We start from the raw sequence: 18,811 nt of genomic DNA, 5'->3' as shown, positions 1-18,811 counted from the left end.
CCCCAAATGTGATGATTTTGGCACTTTCTAAGTAGTGCGTATACAATGGGCCATTTGCAAAAAATGGCAAAGTGGACTTCTGATTTACAATTTTACAACTACCTCAATAAGGCCAAAAAAGTCTCAAACTGATAATGCAAGAGATCTTACTAAGATCCAAGCAATTTACAAGTACCTAATAGGCCAAATAAGACCAATATGTGAAAGTACAATTTCCACTCAAAATCTTTGAAATCTGATCATAGATTCTGAAAGTAGACGAAAAAATAAGCACTTTAAAAAAATGGCACTTGAAAAGGAGGTCGTATGAGCTCAAACGAGGCCTTTGAAGTTGCAGAATTGAGGATTGGACAGGTACAGCTGAGAGAATCCAAAAATTCCGAAAAACTTGTGCACCAAAATTAGAAAATAACCACACCACTACGAAGATCACGAAATTTTAGCCCATTTCAAAAAAAATTGCACCAAAAAAGGAGCAAAAATGAGCAAGATATGGCCTTTCAAAGTTGGACTGCAAAACTGAAAAGCTCAGTGGAGAGGGGTCAAAAAAATTTGAAAAAGTGCTGATGTGGTGCTGACATCAGCAATTCACTATGTTAAATTTGATGGCCGTATGACCGTCACAAAAACTTCGCCTCCCTGTTGACTGGGCGTCCGTACTGTACTGACGACTGACTGTGCAGGTGACTATGCAAAACCGTACGGATGACATGGCACTGTACGGATGCTTGTGTGGCTCTGTGACTGGGCAGATCGTACGGTCGAGCTGGCACTAAAACGTGGTGTACGAAAAGCTGTGTAGGAGCCACGTGGCGGTTCTGTTTGCTGACTGGACTCCTGCGTGTCAATCGGGTCAACAGGGCGTCGTCGGAAGTCTTGGGCCGGTGGAGGAGGTAACCGGAGCCGTGGAGTGGAGGCGCCAGGAACTGCCAGAGTTGGTGGGTGGGGGAGGCGCCGAGAGCGGCCGGAGCTGGTGGCGCGGCGTTCGGCGAGAGATCTCGGCGCGGGCGTCTCTGCACGGTGGCTGGACCCTACACGGGCGGCGGTCTGCGGGTACATCAACCTGCGGCGGGTACTGGTCGGCGATACCTGCGCGCAGAAAGTTACAGGTACGGGGGGGTCTGCGGACCCCCAAACAAACCCCCCTTTTTTTTTTTTTTTTTGCTTTCGAAATTTTTCGAAATTTTTTTTTGAAAAATAAATTTATTTTTTTTTGGTAAAAAATTTTCGAAATCCATACGAAAATAGGCAAAATGGGGAAAAAAAATTTCTCACCAAAATAGGTCGACTTTATAGTCGAAATGTATGGAAATGGCCTCCCGGATTCAACGGTGATGTCCAAATCGCTGTATGATGCCCCAAAAAAATGAAGATCCCCAAATCCGAAAATAGAAGCCTTCCACGATGTCTCCAAAAACTGATCAACGAAGCCCCAATAGCTCTGATATCATGTTGGATTTTGCCAAGATCAAGGGCACAATGAAAAGCATAAAAGAGACAATAGAATGACAAGAACAAACTGTATTCTTATCAATATACAAAATGATCAACTGGATTAACCAATACAATGAATAGAGGCCTGCTTATATAGGCAAGGCCATATGGATGTATGAGCACACAAATATGACATGTGGCTCAATGAGAAACAAGGGTAGGTAAGAAATACTAAGGGTAGGTAGGAGAAATAATATAATATTCCACAAGAGGTGGATGACCCACCGAATGTGGAGTGTAACAGCAAAATAAGACCACAAAAGTTGGAATTTCTCCTACAAGCTCTATCCCTAAGTGCACACTTCCCTAAGTGTCTCAATTCCAAATTACGATGAGATGCATTATCCTAAGTTAAATTAAGTAAGTGTAATAATATCCAAAATGAATATTTATTTACACCAACAGAGATGTGATTGTATTGGACCATTTCTCCAAAATGGGGCTTAAATGAGAATTCACATGGGTAAATAAATTTCACCACTACAAAATTTGAATTTTAGATAAAGCATCATGTTCAAAATGATAACTAAGTAATTTGAGATAGAAATAAATTGAATAAACTTAGACAAATTTAATGTTTATTTGTAGTATAAAGTTATAAAATATTTGGATCTATATGAAGAATGTATGAATACCTTGATGCCTTACATCAACCCTAAATACTTTGGAAAAGGAAAAGTCATAAATACAAGGAAGACTAGGAAATAAAATATGGAAGAAAGAGAAGTGTGAGTTAAAACATTAAATGTTGCTCCTCATAATGTGCTAGCATACATATCCAAAAGTAGCATACACCATCCACTATGGAGGGCAATAATATTCACAAGCATACATAAGAAATCTAAAATCATTTGAAAAAGAGGTCTCTAAGTGATGATTATAGTCATTCACATGAGGATCATAACTCTCAAAATAATTGGTCACGAATTCATCAAAATAGACCCCTTTTTATTTTCTTACACACTATATACAACAAAAAATTTGTTCAATGCAATTAAATGTCACCAAACTCTAATACCATAAACAAAAAATAGATTCAACGAATATGAAAAAACAAGCAACTTAAACCAATATTACATACGTATGTGGAAAGCAACTTATTTCTAGCAACACTTACACAATTATTTTTAGTACTTGTCGTTAGGCTAGTACTATTGCACCCAATTTTCATTAACTCGTTATTATTAAATTGCTTTTCTACAAATTATATCTAATTGGTTCAAATAATTTGCTTATTACAGGATTTTCCGGATCCACTTTCTACATGAATTTTTTTAAGGCAAATTTTTTAGTACATTAAAATAATATTTAGTATGTTTTAATTTGATAATGTAAAAAATTGATAATAAATCTAAACTTTTTTTAATTTTATATTTGTTACAAGGTAATTACCATGACAAATAAATAGCTCTTGGTTGTTTAGGTTAGCATTATACTCACGTAATTTAATACTATTAAATTTTGATAACATAACAAGATTAAAACAATAATAGAATAATGTCATAATATAATATAAAACATTCTATAAAAATTATAAAATAGTAATATATTGTTCAAAATATAAATATTCTAATAATTTAAGTATTAATATTGATAATAATATAATAAGTCAACAATATAATATATTAGTAATTAGAATAATGAAAAATAATAATCTAATAATTTTCACGTTAATAATACTAAATTAATATTTTTTATAATACAAATAAAATATAAGATTCGATTATTTTGGAGATCATTTCATTGAATAAATATTAATGTAAGATAATAATAATAAAAAATGTTTAAAAAAATAATATAGTGAAAAAATAATATAATGAATATTAATACAATGTAATATAAATAAAATATGTTCTCACTTAAACATTTTAAAAAAATTACTACTATTTAAATATAATTTATGATTTGTTCACTAATCACATTCTCAAATAAATATTAAATTTTAGAAGAGTTATACTATTATTGGAAAAACAAAATATTGTTTACATAAATTTATAAATTAATAGCTTTACTAAGCCTCTCATTTATTTACTACATTTATATGTACTAGTTTGATTGGGTTCTTGTAAGGATTTAATTAGGGTAAAGGTTAGGTGTAAAGTTAAATTGGAGTTAGGGTTAAGGATCAATTATGATTATAGGTAAAACTTTTCATTTAGGGTTACGGTTAAATTATGATTAGTATTCAAAGAGATTGGGAATACAATTCAATTAAAATTAGAAAAACAGGGTTAGGGTAAAGGTTAAGATTAGTGTTCAATTTAGGTTAGGGATTATTATCCCTAGATTTAGGATTCAATTAAGTTATAATTAACATTAAATTAGTATTCTAGTTAGGGTTCAAATAAGTTTACAACTTAATTAGGGTTAGGATTCAATTAATCTCTTCTATTACTATTACAAATCTAAATTGTAAGTACTAGCCACTACGTGGCACTTGTTATTACATAAATGCTTTTGACTTAAGCTATGAATTAGAACATGGTTTTGAAAGAAATACAAAACCTTGAACATAAGAGAGACCAAACATCATGAAACTAGAACCTACAAAGAAGCACATACACAATTGTTATCCTTTACTCAAAAAAAAGTTCTAAATACAATAAATCTTGAAATATACAACTATCATTTTTTAATAACAAAGGCATATGTGCGACCTTGAATACAATAAGTTTGTTAATGGCATGTTAGACTTGACCCTGTATAAGATCAACACCCTTGTTTGCTGATTATTTTAATAAAAAACAAAGACATATACCTAATTTAAACATAGAATAATGTTTTCTTTTTTTTAAAATTCTACATGTCATTGTACTTTAAACTTAAATATCACACTTTTCAACAATCCAATAATTAATAACATTTTTATACCTCAATTTTTACTATAGTTATCTTACTTTTATTTAACAAACTTTACCTTTAGTAGTTGACCTATATTATAATTAAAATAACTGTAGAATATGCATTCTACAAGGGTGTATCATATGTAGACTCTTTGGAGCTAAGGAAGAGGATAAGGATGAATCTACCAGGTCAAAGAAGGCTGCACTCATTTGAATGTAGCACCAATCATGCAAAAAAAAAAGGCATCACAGAAACAGGGAGTATTGAGATAAACAAGAACCTGGACATTTTAAGTCAAAGTTTAGTGTGTCATCTCATATAAAATCAATTTCAACATTACTTAATAAATATAATACAGACTAGAGAATTGAAAAAAAAAAACACAGTCAGCTTATTTTATTAACTTGATCTTTATTTCTCTGTGGATTACATCCATTATTTAGAAGAAGTGAAGTTAAAGTTAGAGCAGGTGGTCTGCTGAAAGAGCAGGGAGGAGGTAAAGCCCAGAGATGACGTGGCAAGATTGAAGTGAAGAAAATTATCCTCCATCTGACGTGTCCCGATGACAATGGTTGTGACAGGATCTTCCCCTCCATCAACAAACCCCAAACACATCACCTTATTGCTGACCTGGACCATCGAGTTGGCACCGAAGATCCTCCACGTGACATTGTTCTGCAGGACGAAGTCAATAGTTGGCACAGCAGGGCCCACGCGGGTGGGCGCCACGCCAGCAGTGTTGAAACACGTGTTAAACGGCGCCACGTTGGCAGCAGTTCGGGTGACTTTCATTTTACTTGCCACGTCAGTGAAGACCTTGACGAGAGAGTTGTATATCGCGGTGGAGAGCTGCGTGTAAGGGACCAGCGTGTCCAGCTTGACGCCGCCACGTCCGTGCGCCCCGATCTGGAGGCTCGACTTATTGAAAGTCAGGTCAAGACCGTTGACTTGGATGCCACGTAGGCCTATGTAGTAGTCGTCCGTGTAGAAGCTGTTCTTCAGCAGGGGAGTCGTGATGAGCCTCGTGGACAGATCCCTGCCAGGTGGCGGCAAAAACACATACGGCTTGCTGCAGAAGAAAAGCGCGCCGGGTGACCTGGGAGTCGAAGGCAGGCAAATGGCGAACTCCCGCGAAATGCCAAGCGATGCCGCAAGCTGAGATGGCATTGCCAGCTTGGATGCCGTCATACCGGCGAGCCCCGTTGCCTTGCTGGGGTAGTCCCGGAAGGTGTCGGTTTCATCAGCGCAGGAGAAGACCACGCGGGATGCTTTAACGTAACCACCGGGGTTCGAACCCGAGGTGGACCGCATCGCCACCACGTCACGTGCCAGCTCATAGCTGGGCACGCCCGGAACTACGCACGTGCCGTTGTGGCAGCCGGGGGCCGTCGGAGAATAACAGATGCTGCAGCCGGAATATTCGTATGACTTGCAGAGGCGGTCCTTACAGGGGACTTGAGAATATGTGGAGGATTTGTAGACTTTTGCTGAGCAGCGAAGGATGGAGTAATCGGTTGTGAGATGGAGCATTAAATGCTACTTCTGCAAAGGAGTTTTCTGCAGGATTTCTTCGGTGTAGCGCAGGGTTTTACCGTCCTTTGTGATTGGCGCGACCAGAGCTTTTGAGGACACAGCATTTGCCGGCAATTGATAGAAAATGGAGGCAATGGCGAGGGCCAACAAAAGAATACGCAGAGGAGCCATTTGTGGATCTGGATTACGAATGATGTGGAAATGGAAGCCGTATTTATAGCTTTAGCATTGGATTGTGACAGGGTTTACTCGTCAGTCAACAGGAAGAATGGCCGTCACTATTGACTGTGAAAATGATATATGATGACGAATTTTATCCTTACACGTGAGTTTTCATCGATAAATTATACAATTTTGTTTTAATGAGTAGATCTTTATCATTAATTTTTTTTTAAAGTACATTATTCACAAAAAAAAGGGGGGGAAGGGGGGAGGGTTAGAAGATAAAAAATCACTTCACGAAAATCACTTAAGCTGAACCAGCAAAATCAAAAACAACTTTCACTGTTTTAATCTTAAATTATTTTTGTAGCTTTTTTACCTATGTACATGAGAAATAATTTGGTAAGGTGAGCAATAACTTGGTGAGAGAAAATGTGGAGAAAAGTGCATATATAGGCTACCATGTTCTTAGTTTTGATTTGTTTTAAGTTTGTTTTGTGTATAAGCTATTATCAATTTTGAATCTAACCCTCTTTCAACCTATTTCGCTTTATCCAACGGTTTAGATTAGTTGTTACTTTAGTCAACCCTTCAACTATTTTTATACTTTATTCTATCCATGTAAAAAAGAACTTTTTTTTACTTTGAATTGCATTGTAGGTGTGCATTTGTTCTCTTGCTAGAACTATATTTGTAGTTATAAACTTTCTTTCAAATATATTTTGTACTTTTTTGAGTTGACATTTTAAGTAATACAATTGTTGTATGTTGACTTGTGTTCCAAATAATTTGAATTGAGCTCCTACAGTCACATATTTAAGGACAAGCCCTAGGATACTAGGTGCTCCTTAAGGGACCATTAGATTTCATTAGAAAGAATAATTCAAATCACAATGCAAAGCATTCAACATTGAATTGATATGATGCATCATAGATACTACACTTGATATCATCTCTAGAGTATTCCATATTTTATGTTTCATGCTTTCAAATTTGTACAATTAAGCATTCCATATTTTGTCTATCATGCTTTCAAACTGTACAATTACCACTAGGGGTTTGATTAACATCAAGGAAGTCAAATTGGTTTCCATTAAATAATAACAAGGTCCTCAGGGTGCTTCTTAGAACTATTAGGTACCTTAAGAATACATTTTCAAGGGGACATAAATTATAGAAAATTCTAAAGCAAATGACAAAAGTGTGGCTAGTAGCATAAAGTTTTTCCACGGAGAATTGAATTGAGTGGATCTTCTCATTGAGACACAAAAGAGAGTTCAAAGACAAGTCTATGAAAATACCCACACTAAAGATCTAATATCATGAGATTAAACTAATTATGATGCATTCCCTATAGTAGAATATCTATCATCAACGACTATTTATTTGAAAAAAAAGAACTAAGTACATTTAACCTCCATATTTTATTTAAATTTATTATCAATCTCACACATATTTATCTAAGTCTAATTAGTGATTTGATTTATCGTTTAGCTCAAACTTCTATACATTGTACTTTATTCTTTCTATCCTTATAGATAAACATCTTTTTAAAGAAGTTTTTTTTGGAAAAATCCCATGAATGTGGAACAAATGATAGCAAATTTGTAAGAACTTCAATGAATTTTTCTAGATCCTATTATTAGTCAATATATTTCCATTTTTGTCTTTCAAACCCAAAAATGTCAAAAATGTTGTTTCATGTTAGAAATGTGGTTCATGCCAAAATTTAAAATAACATCTTGATAATATAAGCCTTAAATAACATTTCATTGTCATCTTACTAGCAAGTTGAAGCAATCACAGTTGATCTCTTATAGGAAAGTTATAAATCCAATTTTATATCTACGATCTTTGATGTGCTAAAATGATAGCCATTACATTGTGAGAATAAGGAAGTTTATGTTGAATCTAAATGACTTGTAACATTCCTCTAACCTATTAGCAAGTGGAAGATTTTTTGCCTAAATGATGGAATCTTGTAGAGTTTTCTTCATGGTTTCATGATTGCTAGTTTTGTGAGAACAGTGAGATATCCAATGAGGTGAAATGCTTTGTAGATATAATTCACAGTAAACCCTGGAAAATAAGGTGTTTAAGCACAAGGAAGATCTCTTCCACTACTGTATAGTAGATGATAGAAATGTGTTGATAGATCAAACTCTGTGATACAATACAAATTCGGTTACAAGAAAATACAAGATCTTCAAGAAAGAATACATTCAATCTAGTATATCTAACTCTAAAAATAATCCTTTTCTTGTTCTTCTTTTAACAAATAAAAATAATAAAAAGATTGTAGCACTAGAGTCTCTAACCAATGGAAATCCTTGCAAGTTGAAATATGAGGTGAAATGTGCTTGATCCTGGCAAGTTGAAATATTAAGTGAAATGCACTAAGAAGCATACTTAGATCATGAATTTCAAGTGACTTTGAAGTTGTTATCTCAATTTTTGAATTTTTAAAAAATAGACAACCCCTACAAATTTTTACTCAAAATTCATAGTGCATGCCTCGAATGTGGTATCAACCTGCAAGAGGAGAAAACAATTAAAACATACACATGAAACATTGCATTAGAGGTTAGAAATCCAAACAAAGCAAGTTAATGGATCTAAACTCTTTAAAATTGTTCCATGTTGCTCTATCTCTAAAGATCTCTAAGATTTAAGGTGGCTCTCAGCTTGAAAGAGCACTTGATTCTTTAAGATGACAACCTAAAGAACGAGATTTAAATTATTCTAATATCTAAATGGAATGCAACCAAGATCTTAGTGAATGATAAGATGAGATGATGAAGATGCAATACAAAACTAGATGATTAATATTTAGATGAGTTCCAAATTGAACGCTAAGATGATGCTATATGAGTTAATTAAGCTAAGAAAAGATATGCATCTAAGCTAAATGAAACTAAAATGCTATGATATGAATGCTTGATGCTTGGAGATGACAAAGAGAGCTCCTTAACTCGAAAAATGACTATAAGTTTGATGCATAAAAGACTTCTATTTTTTTGAAGAAAGAATGAGCTCTATTTATAGGAAAAATAGGGCAATGGATGGTTAAGATTGAATAATCTTAACAGGGGCCAGGATTGAAAGTTAATCAATCCATGTTCACAATTCTCACCAATGAAATGGTGACAATTGTCAACAAGAGGTTGCTTGAGAGGAGATGAAAGAAACATTAAATGCTTGAGAAGACATGAAGGTTACCCTAGGAGGTAAGGGTTAAGGTTAGGTTAGGGTTATCCAATGGATAAAGCTTTTACCCAAAGGATAAACTCTTGTGCAAAGGTTAAAGGGATAACCAAGGTTAAAGCCATGAATGCTTGATGAGACCCTTGGATTAGATGAGGGTTAAGTTAGAGATAAAGTCTCTAACCATGCAAGAAGGTTGAGTTAACCATTAATGGTTAGGAAGACTTTGAGGGTTAACTTGTTGAAGACATAAAGCCTTTAATGGTTATTGAAGACTTTGGAGGATTTGAGAAGTGACTTCTCTTTGCTTAGGAATGTGACAATAATTAGGAGATGAATTAGGCTAAATTGGAAGTGATTAGAAGAATCTGGAAGGGGTTTAGGAGGCAAGCAGGAGATGTAGGAAAATGCAAGTGGATGAGGGAAAAATATTTTAATTGTTGGTTGCAACTTGCATAAATACAAGTGGGGGATTTAAATAAATTTAGATTTATTTAAATGCAAAGGCGATTTTAATTATATGTAAATTTAATTAAAATGGGAAAGGGGATAAATTGATATTTTTAATTAAATGTGAATTTAATTAAAATGGCTAGAGGGGGGGGGGTGTTTAATTAAATGTGAATTTAATTAAATGGCTTAGATAGAAGAAGGGTGTATTAACTAAATCTTAATTTAATTAATTGGAAGAATTAAGAATAATTAAATGAATAAAATTCACTTAATTCATTGTGCAACTTTTAGGTGTCTACACATAGTTTTCTTCTCTAAGGCACATTTTACGAGGTTTAAAACTCATATTTGTTCATGCCAAATCATCAGTGGGTGTATTTGTCATCTTTGACTAATTTTTTGCTGGTTTTTGCTTTCATTTTCCTAGCTTTTTGTGCAATTTCGGGTTTTGAGTTCCCCATTGCAAGTAGGAAATTTTTGCAGTCATTGCAAGTAGGAACTTTTTTGATGTCACTGCAAGAAGGAACTTTTTGATATCACTGCAAGTAGGAGCTTTTTTATTTCATTACAAGTAGGAGCTTTTTGCTCAAACTGCAAGTCAACTTTACTTGCAGTAGGGTCTTAGAAACCTGATTACAAGTTACTTGCAGTAGGGTCTTAGAAACCCTATTACAAGTCACTTGCAATAGGGTCTTAGCAACCCTATTGCAAACAAGTCTTTATATTGCCATTATAGCGTTACTTGCAATTGGTCTTTGAAACCCGATTGCAAGCATGTAACTCTATCTCCTTTTTTGCAAGTTCCCTTTACTTGTAATCGGGCCTCCAAAACCTAATTGCAAGATGATATTGCAAGAATGTTAAATATTTTTTCACTTGTAATCAGGTCCTAAAGACCCAATTGCAAGGGGTTTCAATTCATGTAAGAACAATAAAAAAAAGCTAGTGTTGTCATATGTTGATGATAGTAGTGATGTAAATTGAAAAGAGTACAATGTCATAAGCACATAGAGAACATCTCCTGAAGAATCAATATTACACCAAGCAAGAAGATGTGATTAGAGTTCATTGGAAAAGGACATAAGAACTATCAATGATTCAAGTTGATGTTCTTGGAAAAATATCCTCACCAATCTTGAATACTTCAAGTGGCAACATCTTGTAGTAGCATGAAGACCTCCTAGATAGAGAATGATGTAAATAAAGTCGTGTCTTGGACACTTAGATTAGTTTCAATTATGCATTTGTATTTCTCTTTGACAAATTACATGTAATGCCAAAAATTGTAATTACTAGTCACATTACTTGCATTCTTGTAACTTGTAATTACATGTAAACAAATTACAAGTTGAAAGATAATAAGACTGTAATTTGGAATCAGTCATAGTTTGTTGTGGAATAAGTCTTCGTTAGTTTGAATTCTCCCCATTTTTTCTCTTAGCCCATCTCTTGTATATATTGGAGGGTGCTCTATGTATTTTTTATCTTTTTGGCAAGCAAGAAAACTCTACACAAATTCACATCAATAAAGACTTTGTGTTGTATACTTGTGAATTGGTTTTTCAAGCAATACAAAGAAGGAATTTGAGTTTCAAACTTTGTGTTGAAGCCTTGTTCATCTACCCATTGTGTTCTTATGTCACAATGATATACTTGTTTGCTTGTACTTGAGATTCTAGTGAAGTTGTTGAAAAAGAACTTTAATATGACTTCTTGTAGACTTTGTGCTTCAAATATTGAGGATTAAATAATTATAGCTAAATGTTCAACATAGAGCTAGAAATTATAAGACTTTGTGCTTGTAGTTGTTCTTATTTATAGTAGTCTAGAGGCACGCCATATCAAGAGACTTTGAGTTTTTGTAAGTTGTACATTGTTAGATCATACTAATCATTTTGGAAGGTAGATAGGATCATAGACAAGTGAAGACTTTGAGCTTTGCTTCTATACTCCCATCCCGTGGGAAGTGACGAAAGACTTTGCGCTTTCATAGAAACTTTGCTTCCTTTCATATAAACATCTTTGTAGTCCTTGAAATTGTTAGGATTCCCAAAGATACTGAGAGGGGGGGGGGGGTGAATCAGTATCTAACCGGTAAAGAGATTTTCTGACCTTTTTAAATAAATTGCATTCCAAAACAGTGTACCAGTAAATAAGGATTAATGCAGTAAATATGAACAATAAACACAACATAGAAAGCACACCATAAAACAAGATTTTTGGCGAGGAAACCCGGTGTGGGAAAAACCTCAGTGGGATTTGTGACCCACAATATTCACCCACTGGCCAATGAATGGATATTACTTACAATAGGTGGGGCCTACACATGCAGAAAGGCCAACTGCCTAGAGTTCACTGCTCAATTACAAAAGGAAGTCTCACTGACTTATAAAATGGATTGTGGAAATCCAATGTGATGTATTGCTACAAAAAGCATCTGCTATGCCAGGTTCAGTGCTTGTTTAAGCTCATACAACAACCATAAACCTTACTCCAAAATCTGCCTTAATATTCACTCAACATATCCATCCTATCATCTATGTGTATATCCTCAATGATCTTCAAGATCTCATACTTATATATGAGTCTTATTACAATATGCCATGTCGGCTTACAAAAAGATATTACAATTAAATACAATATACAATAATCAAAATCTTGTCAACTAGGGTGCCAGTAATCATCTTTGTTGCTATCAGTGAACTATTTGTCGGTGTAGAGTATGTCGGTGCCTGTGCCTGTCGGTGCCATATGATTGCAAGGTTTTCATCAATGACAATACCTTCAATCACCTACAATTCTCATTGGAGTGTGCAATGCCAACAATCTCCCCCTTTGGTATTGATGGCAACAATCATGAGAAAAATTCAAAATTGTATCCAAAAACTTACCAAAACTATGTGCTCCCCCCGAGCAGATGATCTCTTCTATCAATCATTTTTCTTTTCTCTACTATTCCCCCTTTGACATCAATGACAATACCTTCAATCACCTACAATTCTCATTGGACTGTGCAATGCCAACATAAATTTCTTAAATTTATGTATTTGTTACTCCAATTGTGGTTTCTTTTATGAAGAGAGAAAAGAACATCATCTTTCCTATAAAAAAAAAAAGGATGTTGTCCCACCCAAGTTAGATTAGTGGTTGTATATCATAGTTAATTTGTAATAGTAGGAAAGGGGGAACCTTCCCTTAAAATTAGGAGAGTTTTTAACTCACACGTTGTGGCTGAAACCATAATTTTGCATGCCTCCCCAAGTGTACAAAATTTTCAACCACAAAAATTTTTTAGCCCCTATATGATCCAACAAACTAAGTAGATGGAAAAGATTGGTTTATTTCATGGTCACATGACCATCAACAAATGGTTCTAAAGGTTATTATCGCTATCACATAGAGTAGTTATGTTCTAGATAAAATGCATGGTGAGGTTGTTTTATGTGTCTTTGTCTTTGTATAGAGAAGTTGGGGTAATCAAGAAAGTGTCACCTATGACCTCATCAACATTAGCTTGGTCTAATGTGTAATTTTGAGTGTATATCATAGTTTTATGTAATTTCATTTTGTATATTGTATGCATGTCATTGAAAAAGTACCTGACATGATTACTAGTCTCTAAGCTAAAATGGTAAAAACATAAATTTCTTACTTTCATTTGTATACAAGGCTTAATTTCACTTCTCCATAATGATACTCTACACTATTTAAATGAGAACACCATTGTCTCATTTCCCAAAACTAAATCTATTGTTATTCACCTTTAAACAATCCTTAGTTTTGAGCATTGGAGAATGGTTTTGGGTTGACTGGTCAATATGCTACATTGTTTATCTACAAAATTCATTTGATGTCGACATTGGGGGATGTGTTAGCATGTGTGGTTCATTGGAATTGTTTGGAAAGGATTTGTTGTGATGTTTTCGAGTCCACTTTATCTCCAAGAGTGTATTGTAATAGATGTTACAGGTTCAGGTGGCCTAATTCATGTAATATTCTATAATTTAGTTTGTGGCCAACCTAGTTGAGAGTTTCAATGAATTATCTTGTAGATATAAGAGTGTGGATGTATGAGTTGTGTGTGTAATATACGTGAATTGATGTGAAGTAGATATAAATGATTTGCAAGCATATTTGGTATAGTAGAAGTGCGAAAGATAGTTTGTGAAGAGCTTTAAAATAGTGTTTATTGTCAGATGTGTTTCCCATGATATTGGTTGCTTGACACAACGATTTAAGGATAATTTTATGATCAGGAGATCTTGTTTATTTCAGTTCATTTGATCCTCTACACCTAGTAGAAGGTGTGTTCCTTTTGGTAGCTTGTGCAACCCTTTGTATCTTGCCCTAAGGTTGTGTGTCTTAGCTTTGCAATTCCTTCAGGGGTAGTGAGCTCCTTGGCCTCGAGCCTAAACATTGTAATCAATTATTCATATTGTGAGTGTAATTCTCACCATGGTTTTTCCCTGTTTAGAATGATTCACGTAAATCTAGTGTTATGTGATTATTATGCTTTGTGCTTCATGTAGAAAGTTAAGTGTTGTTTACGGTTTGATTGATCAGAAGTATAGTTTTTTGAGGTTCGGACTAAGTCACCCCACCCCACCCACCCCCTTCTCCTTCTCGTCTCGATGCATAGGCATCCAAGAGAAAAGTCACTACTTCCAAAATAGATGCCTAAGTTCAGGATTTTTCCAAGATGCTTTTCAACTACCACTAACAAGTGTCCACAATTTTACTTCCACTTGCCAAAGTGGGTGTGTTGGTAAATGATTCCTTCATGATGCCTTGTAACCTCCAACATTATTATTTAAGCCTCAAATACATTAAATTTATTATCAGATTTTATTCCATACATTACACAAAAATTAAATTAAGTAATTCTTTGGTGGATACAAGATTAGCCTTACACCATCAGATGCTCCTACACCAATTTCACATAAAAAATAGTCTTATATTTAAAAAGTATAAAATGAAAATATTATATTATACATGATTATATCAATAAATTACTATTATTTTACTATAACAACAAACAATAAACAATCTAACTATACAAATACTATTTTTTATTATCATTAAACACAATTAAATTTTAACATAAATTAAATTCATACAATTGTATAAACTCTTCTTCCAGCTAATTAATTATAAAAATGTTTATAATTAATGATTAAACATTCATTAACATCAAATTCCAAAGACCAAAAAAAAAGTACAACTCCCTCCATTTCCCAATATTTTTTTATTTTTTTTCCAACTTCTCTTTTGTAATTCTTAAATATTTTTTCCAATTAAAAAAATTCCAAAACCCACCCAAATTGGCAACATTATAGTTGCCAACTATCAATTTTTAATGGCACGCCAGCATATATTGACTTCTTATTTGACCTTTTGGAAAGGTGTAGAGGCAACGCACTAAACAATGGATTGCCATTGAATGAATTTTATTCTTTAGTCAAACTACACACAATTTCATAGTTTTCTATTTTCATGTTAACAAATAATGTTTTGTTATTATCTTATGTTGCTTTAATTTTATAAATAAGATTTAAGATTTAGCTTTCAACACAATTTATTATTATATAAGAATATTTATTTTGAAGAGCTATGAATAATGTTTATTAAGAGGTAAGAAGACCAGCCAACAAATAGAATACATTCATATAATCCATGTTTCATTTTGGAGAACATTTCACTCTTATAGGGATTTGTGGTATTTCAAAATGTATATTATCTACATAATATTATTATTTATTTTTTAAATTTAAGATTATTAGTGAAGCTAATATATGTTTTGTCAAACATATAGATTATATTATTTGTGATCATTAATGTTGAATATTTATGAACCAATTCAATCAATTAACCTTCAAAACAATGTTTAAACATCTCAAATGGATGGTAACAACATGTACACATGTTTTCAAACTTTGAAATGCAAAAGAATCATAGAAATAGAACAAAGAAGTGCAAAAAATACATAAAATTAATTAAAGAACTCTAAAAATGTGAAAAATTCAACAATAGTGAGCTTTCGACTCTTCATATCACTATCCCATCATTGAATAAGTGTAATGCCAACAAAGTTGTTTTGAGCCTTTACAATACTTTAAAACCCCTTCACACCTATTATACAACCCCTGCAACTCTAGAATTTGTGTACCCTTTCCACTCCCCAAAGAACTTAAAATCTAAAGGTTCTAACATTAGTCAACTCATGTGGTAGCATTTTTACAAAAAGTGTATTATCCTTTTATGGTGCCAAAATAAAAAGAATAAATATGAAATGAATCAATTCGAGTGCCAAAATCCTTCATGTTCCGTTATTTATCCAAGTAGTCATGTTTTTGCCTATTCCACAAGACCAACAAGTATATTTTGACCAAGGTAATCAAATTAGTACCATAATATTTGAGCAATCGCCACAATATACCAACCAATTGTCATAGTACTAGAAGTACTTTATTTAAAAGATAGACTCAATTGGATGCTTAAGTGGAAAGTTATGACTCTTGAAAGTTGTATTATTTTTAGGAGGGAAGTTAAAAGAATTCAAAATACCCAAAAATCGTCTAGGGCACATTTTGGCATTTTGCAAGGTAGAGAGCAATGGAGAAAAATGACAGGGCCTAGAAAAAGAGGGAAGACAAAAACTAGATTCATTTTTGGAAAGCTATAGAGAGACAAAAGGCTTTAGAAGCAATATGAAGGAACTTGTTTCATGTTTCTTTTTCATATTTTTGTAATGTAATCAGTGATAAATTTTGAATAAACAATTTCATATTTGCATGTATGAAATTTATGTGGTGTGTTGTTTGAGATAATCCCTATCAGGTGGTATGGGTTGTTCCTGGGTGTAAAGAAATTATCAAATAGTGAGGCAAATTACATTAAGACGTGGAGGTTCCTTTTTCAAGATGAAAGTGGAATTGTTGATTTGAGATAACTTTGCACTAAGAAGTTTGTTTTTATTTTTAATAATTTTTGTAATTATTTTTTATTGAAATTATTAAATTTTTACAATTTATTATATTAGATTTTTAATACTTTTTAATTTGATAATAGAAATCTTTTTCCGTTGATATTTTTGGATCACATTCTATGATCCATTATCAAGACGTAAAGAGCAAAGGAAGAGAGTATTTATGATTGATCATGAAGTACGATTGACAAAATTGATGAAAAAAATTTCCTAATCAAATCTTAAAATCTTCCATGTCCACCTTTTTATTATTATTATTATAATTTCAACATTATTAGAAAAATTAACACATTAATGGCATATATTACTGTGTAATCTGAAATTGTGGAAATAGAACACAAAATATTCAGCACATTTTATTTATTTTAATCTTTATTTTGAAATGCTGATTCTTGTAGATTTCCATCCTTCATTTAGAAGATGTGAAATTAAAGTTTGAGCAGGTTGTCTGCTGAAAGAGCAGGGAAGAGGTAAAGCCCAGCGATGACCTGGCAAGATCAAAGTGGAGAAAATTGTCCTCCATCTGATATGCCCCGATTAGAATGGTGGTGACGGGATCTCCACCCCCATCAACAAACCCCAAACACATCACTTTATCACTGACCTGGACCATCGAGTTGGCACCAAAGATCCTCCACGTGGCATTATTCTGCAGCACGAGGTCAATAGTTGGCACGGCAGGGCCCACGCGGGTGGACGCCACGCCAGCAGTATTAAAGCACGTGCCAAACGGAGCCACGTTGGCAGCAGCTCGGGTGACGTTCATTTTAATTGCCACGTCAGTGAAGACCTTGGCGAGAGAGTTGTATATTGCGGAGGAGAGCTGCGTGTAAGGGACGAGCGTGTCCAGCTTGGCGCCGCCACGTTCGCGGTAGCCGAACTGGAGGCTCGACTTGTTGAATGCCACGTCGACACCATTGACTTGGATGCCACGTACGCCGATGTAGTAGTCGTCTGTGTAGAAGCTGTTCTTCAGCAGGGGCGTCGTGATGAGCCTCGTGGACAGATCCCTGCCAGGTGGCGGCAGAAAGACATATGGCTTGCTGCCGAAGAAGAGCGCACCGGGTGAGTTGGCAGTCGAAGGCAAGCAAATGGCGAACTCCCGTGAAATGCCAAGAGACGCCGATAGCTGAGCTGGCAGTGCCAGCGAGGATGCCGTCATACCGGCAAGCCCCGTTGCCTTGCTGGGGTAGTCCCGGAAGGTGTCGGTTTCTTCGGTGCAGGCGAAGACCACGCCGGAGGCCTTAACGTAACCACCGGGGTTCGAACCCGAGGTGGCGCGGATGGACGCCACGTCACGTGCCAGCTCATAGTTGGGCAGTCCCGGAACTACGCACGTGCCATTGTGGCAGCCGGGGGCCGTCGGAGAATAACAGATACTAGAGCCGGAATATTCGTATGACTTGCAGAGGGTTTCGGTGTAGGGGACGGGAGAATATGTGGATGATTTGTAGGCTTTTGCTGAGCAGCGAAAGATGGAGTAATCGCTGGTGAGATCTAGCATTAAATTCTGCTTCTGCACAGGGGTTTTCTGCAGGATTTCTACGGTGTAGCGCAGGGTTTTGGCGTCCTTTGTGATGGGCGCGACCAGAGCTTTTGGGGACACAGCATTTGCCGGCAATCGACAGAAAATGGAGGAAATGGCGAGGGCCAAGAGAAGGATACGCAAACGAGCCATTTGTTGATCTGGTTTATGATAGCAGTGAGTGAATGAAGTGGAAATTGAAGCCCTATATATATAGCTTTAGCTTTGGACTGTAACAAGCTTTGTGTGTGAGTCAATGGGAGTAATGGCCGTCACTATTGACTGCGAAATGATATATGAAGAAGACTTTGATATCTACACGTCTGTGTTTCTGTGTGATCATTACTATGGCGCGCACGCGGTTAGACGACTTTTTGGGGGAGGGTTTCAAATCAAACCCCACAATCATTTATGAGGATGAATCTTGAAATTGTTTTTGGGATGGTCTTAGGGTCTCAAATTCAATCAGATTTGATCTTTAGGTAGATTTTTTTTTTGGATAGTTTGTAGGGTCTTGAATTCAACCAGATTTGTTCTTTAGTGAGACTCTTTTTTTTTTAATGGTTTTTAAGGTTTTCAATTAAATCAGATTTGATCTTTAGTGGGTTTAA

At 34.9% G+C, this 18,811-nt stretch overlaps 2 protein-coding genes across 2 annotated transcripts; both read right to left on the bottom strand.

Moving 5' to 3' along the window:
• Positions 1-4,708: 4,708 nt before the first annotated feature.
• Positions 4,709-6,009, bottom strand: LOC131079354 (probable aspartic proteinase GIP2). Its single transcript, XM_058017266.2, has one exon. It carries the CDS (start codon positions 5,866-5,868, stop codon positions 4,774-4,776), a length of 1,095 nt encoding a protein of 364 aa, XP_057873249.2. The 5' UTR covers positions 5,869-6,009; the 3' UTR covers positions 4,709-4,773.
• Positions 6,010-17,006: 10,997 nt separating this feature from the next.
• Positions 17,007-18,449, bottom strand: LOC131079335 (probable aspartic proteinase GIP2). The gene has a single exon (XM_058017247.2). The coding sequence runs from the start codon at positions 18,351-18,353 to the stop codon at positions 17,085-17,087; it is 1,269 nt and encodes a 422-aa protein (XP_057873230.2). The 5' UTR covers positions 18,354-18,449; the 3' UTR covers positions 17,007-17,084.
• Positions 18,450-18,811: the final 362 nt, after the last annotated feature.

Source organism: Cryptomeria japonica, chromosome 11, assembly GCF_030272615.1.
Source record: "Cryptomeria japonica chromosome 11, Sugi_1.0, whole genome shotgun sequence".
Lineage (NCBI taxonomy): Eukaryota > Viridiplantae > Streptophyta > Pinopsida > Cupressales > Cupressaceae > Cryptomeria > Cryptomeria japonica.
The sequence above is the reverse complement of the archived record's forward strand: the minus strand, read 5'-3'. Positions and strand labels throughout refer to the sequence as shown.

What these genes read in the sequence shown, in the direction of transcription:
- LOC131079354 (XM_058017266.2), bottom strand. Translation starts at nt 5,868, where the DNA reads ATGCTCCATCTCACAACCGATTACTCCATCCTTCGCTGCTCAGCAAAA.
- LOC131079335 (XM_058017247.2), bottom strand. Translation starts at nt 18,353, where the DNA reads ATGGCTCGTTTGCGTATCCTTCTCTTGGCCCTCGCCATTTCCTCCATT.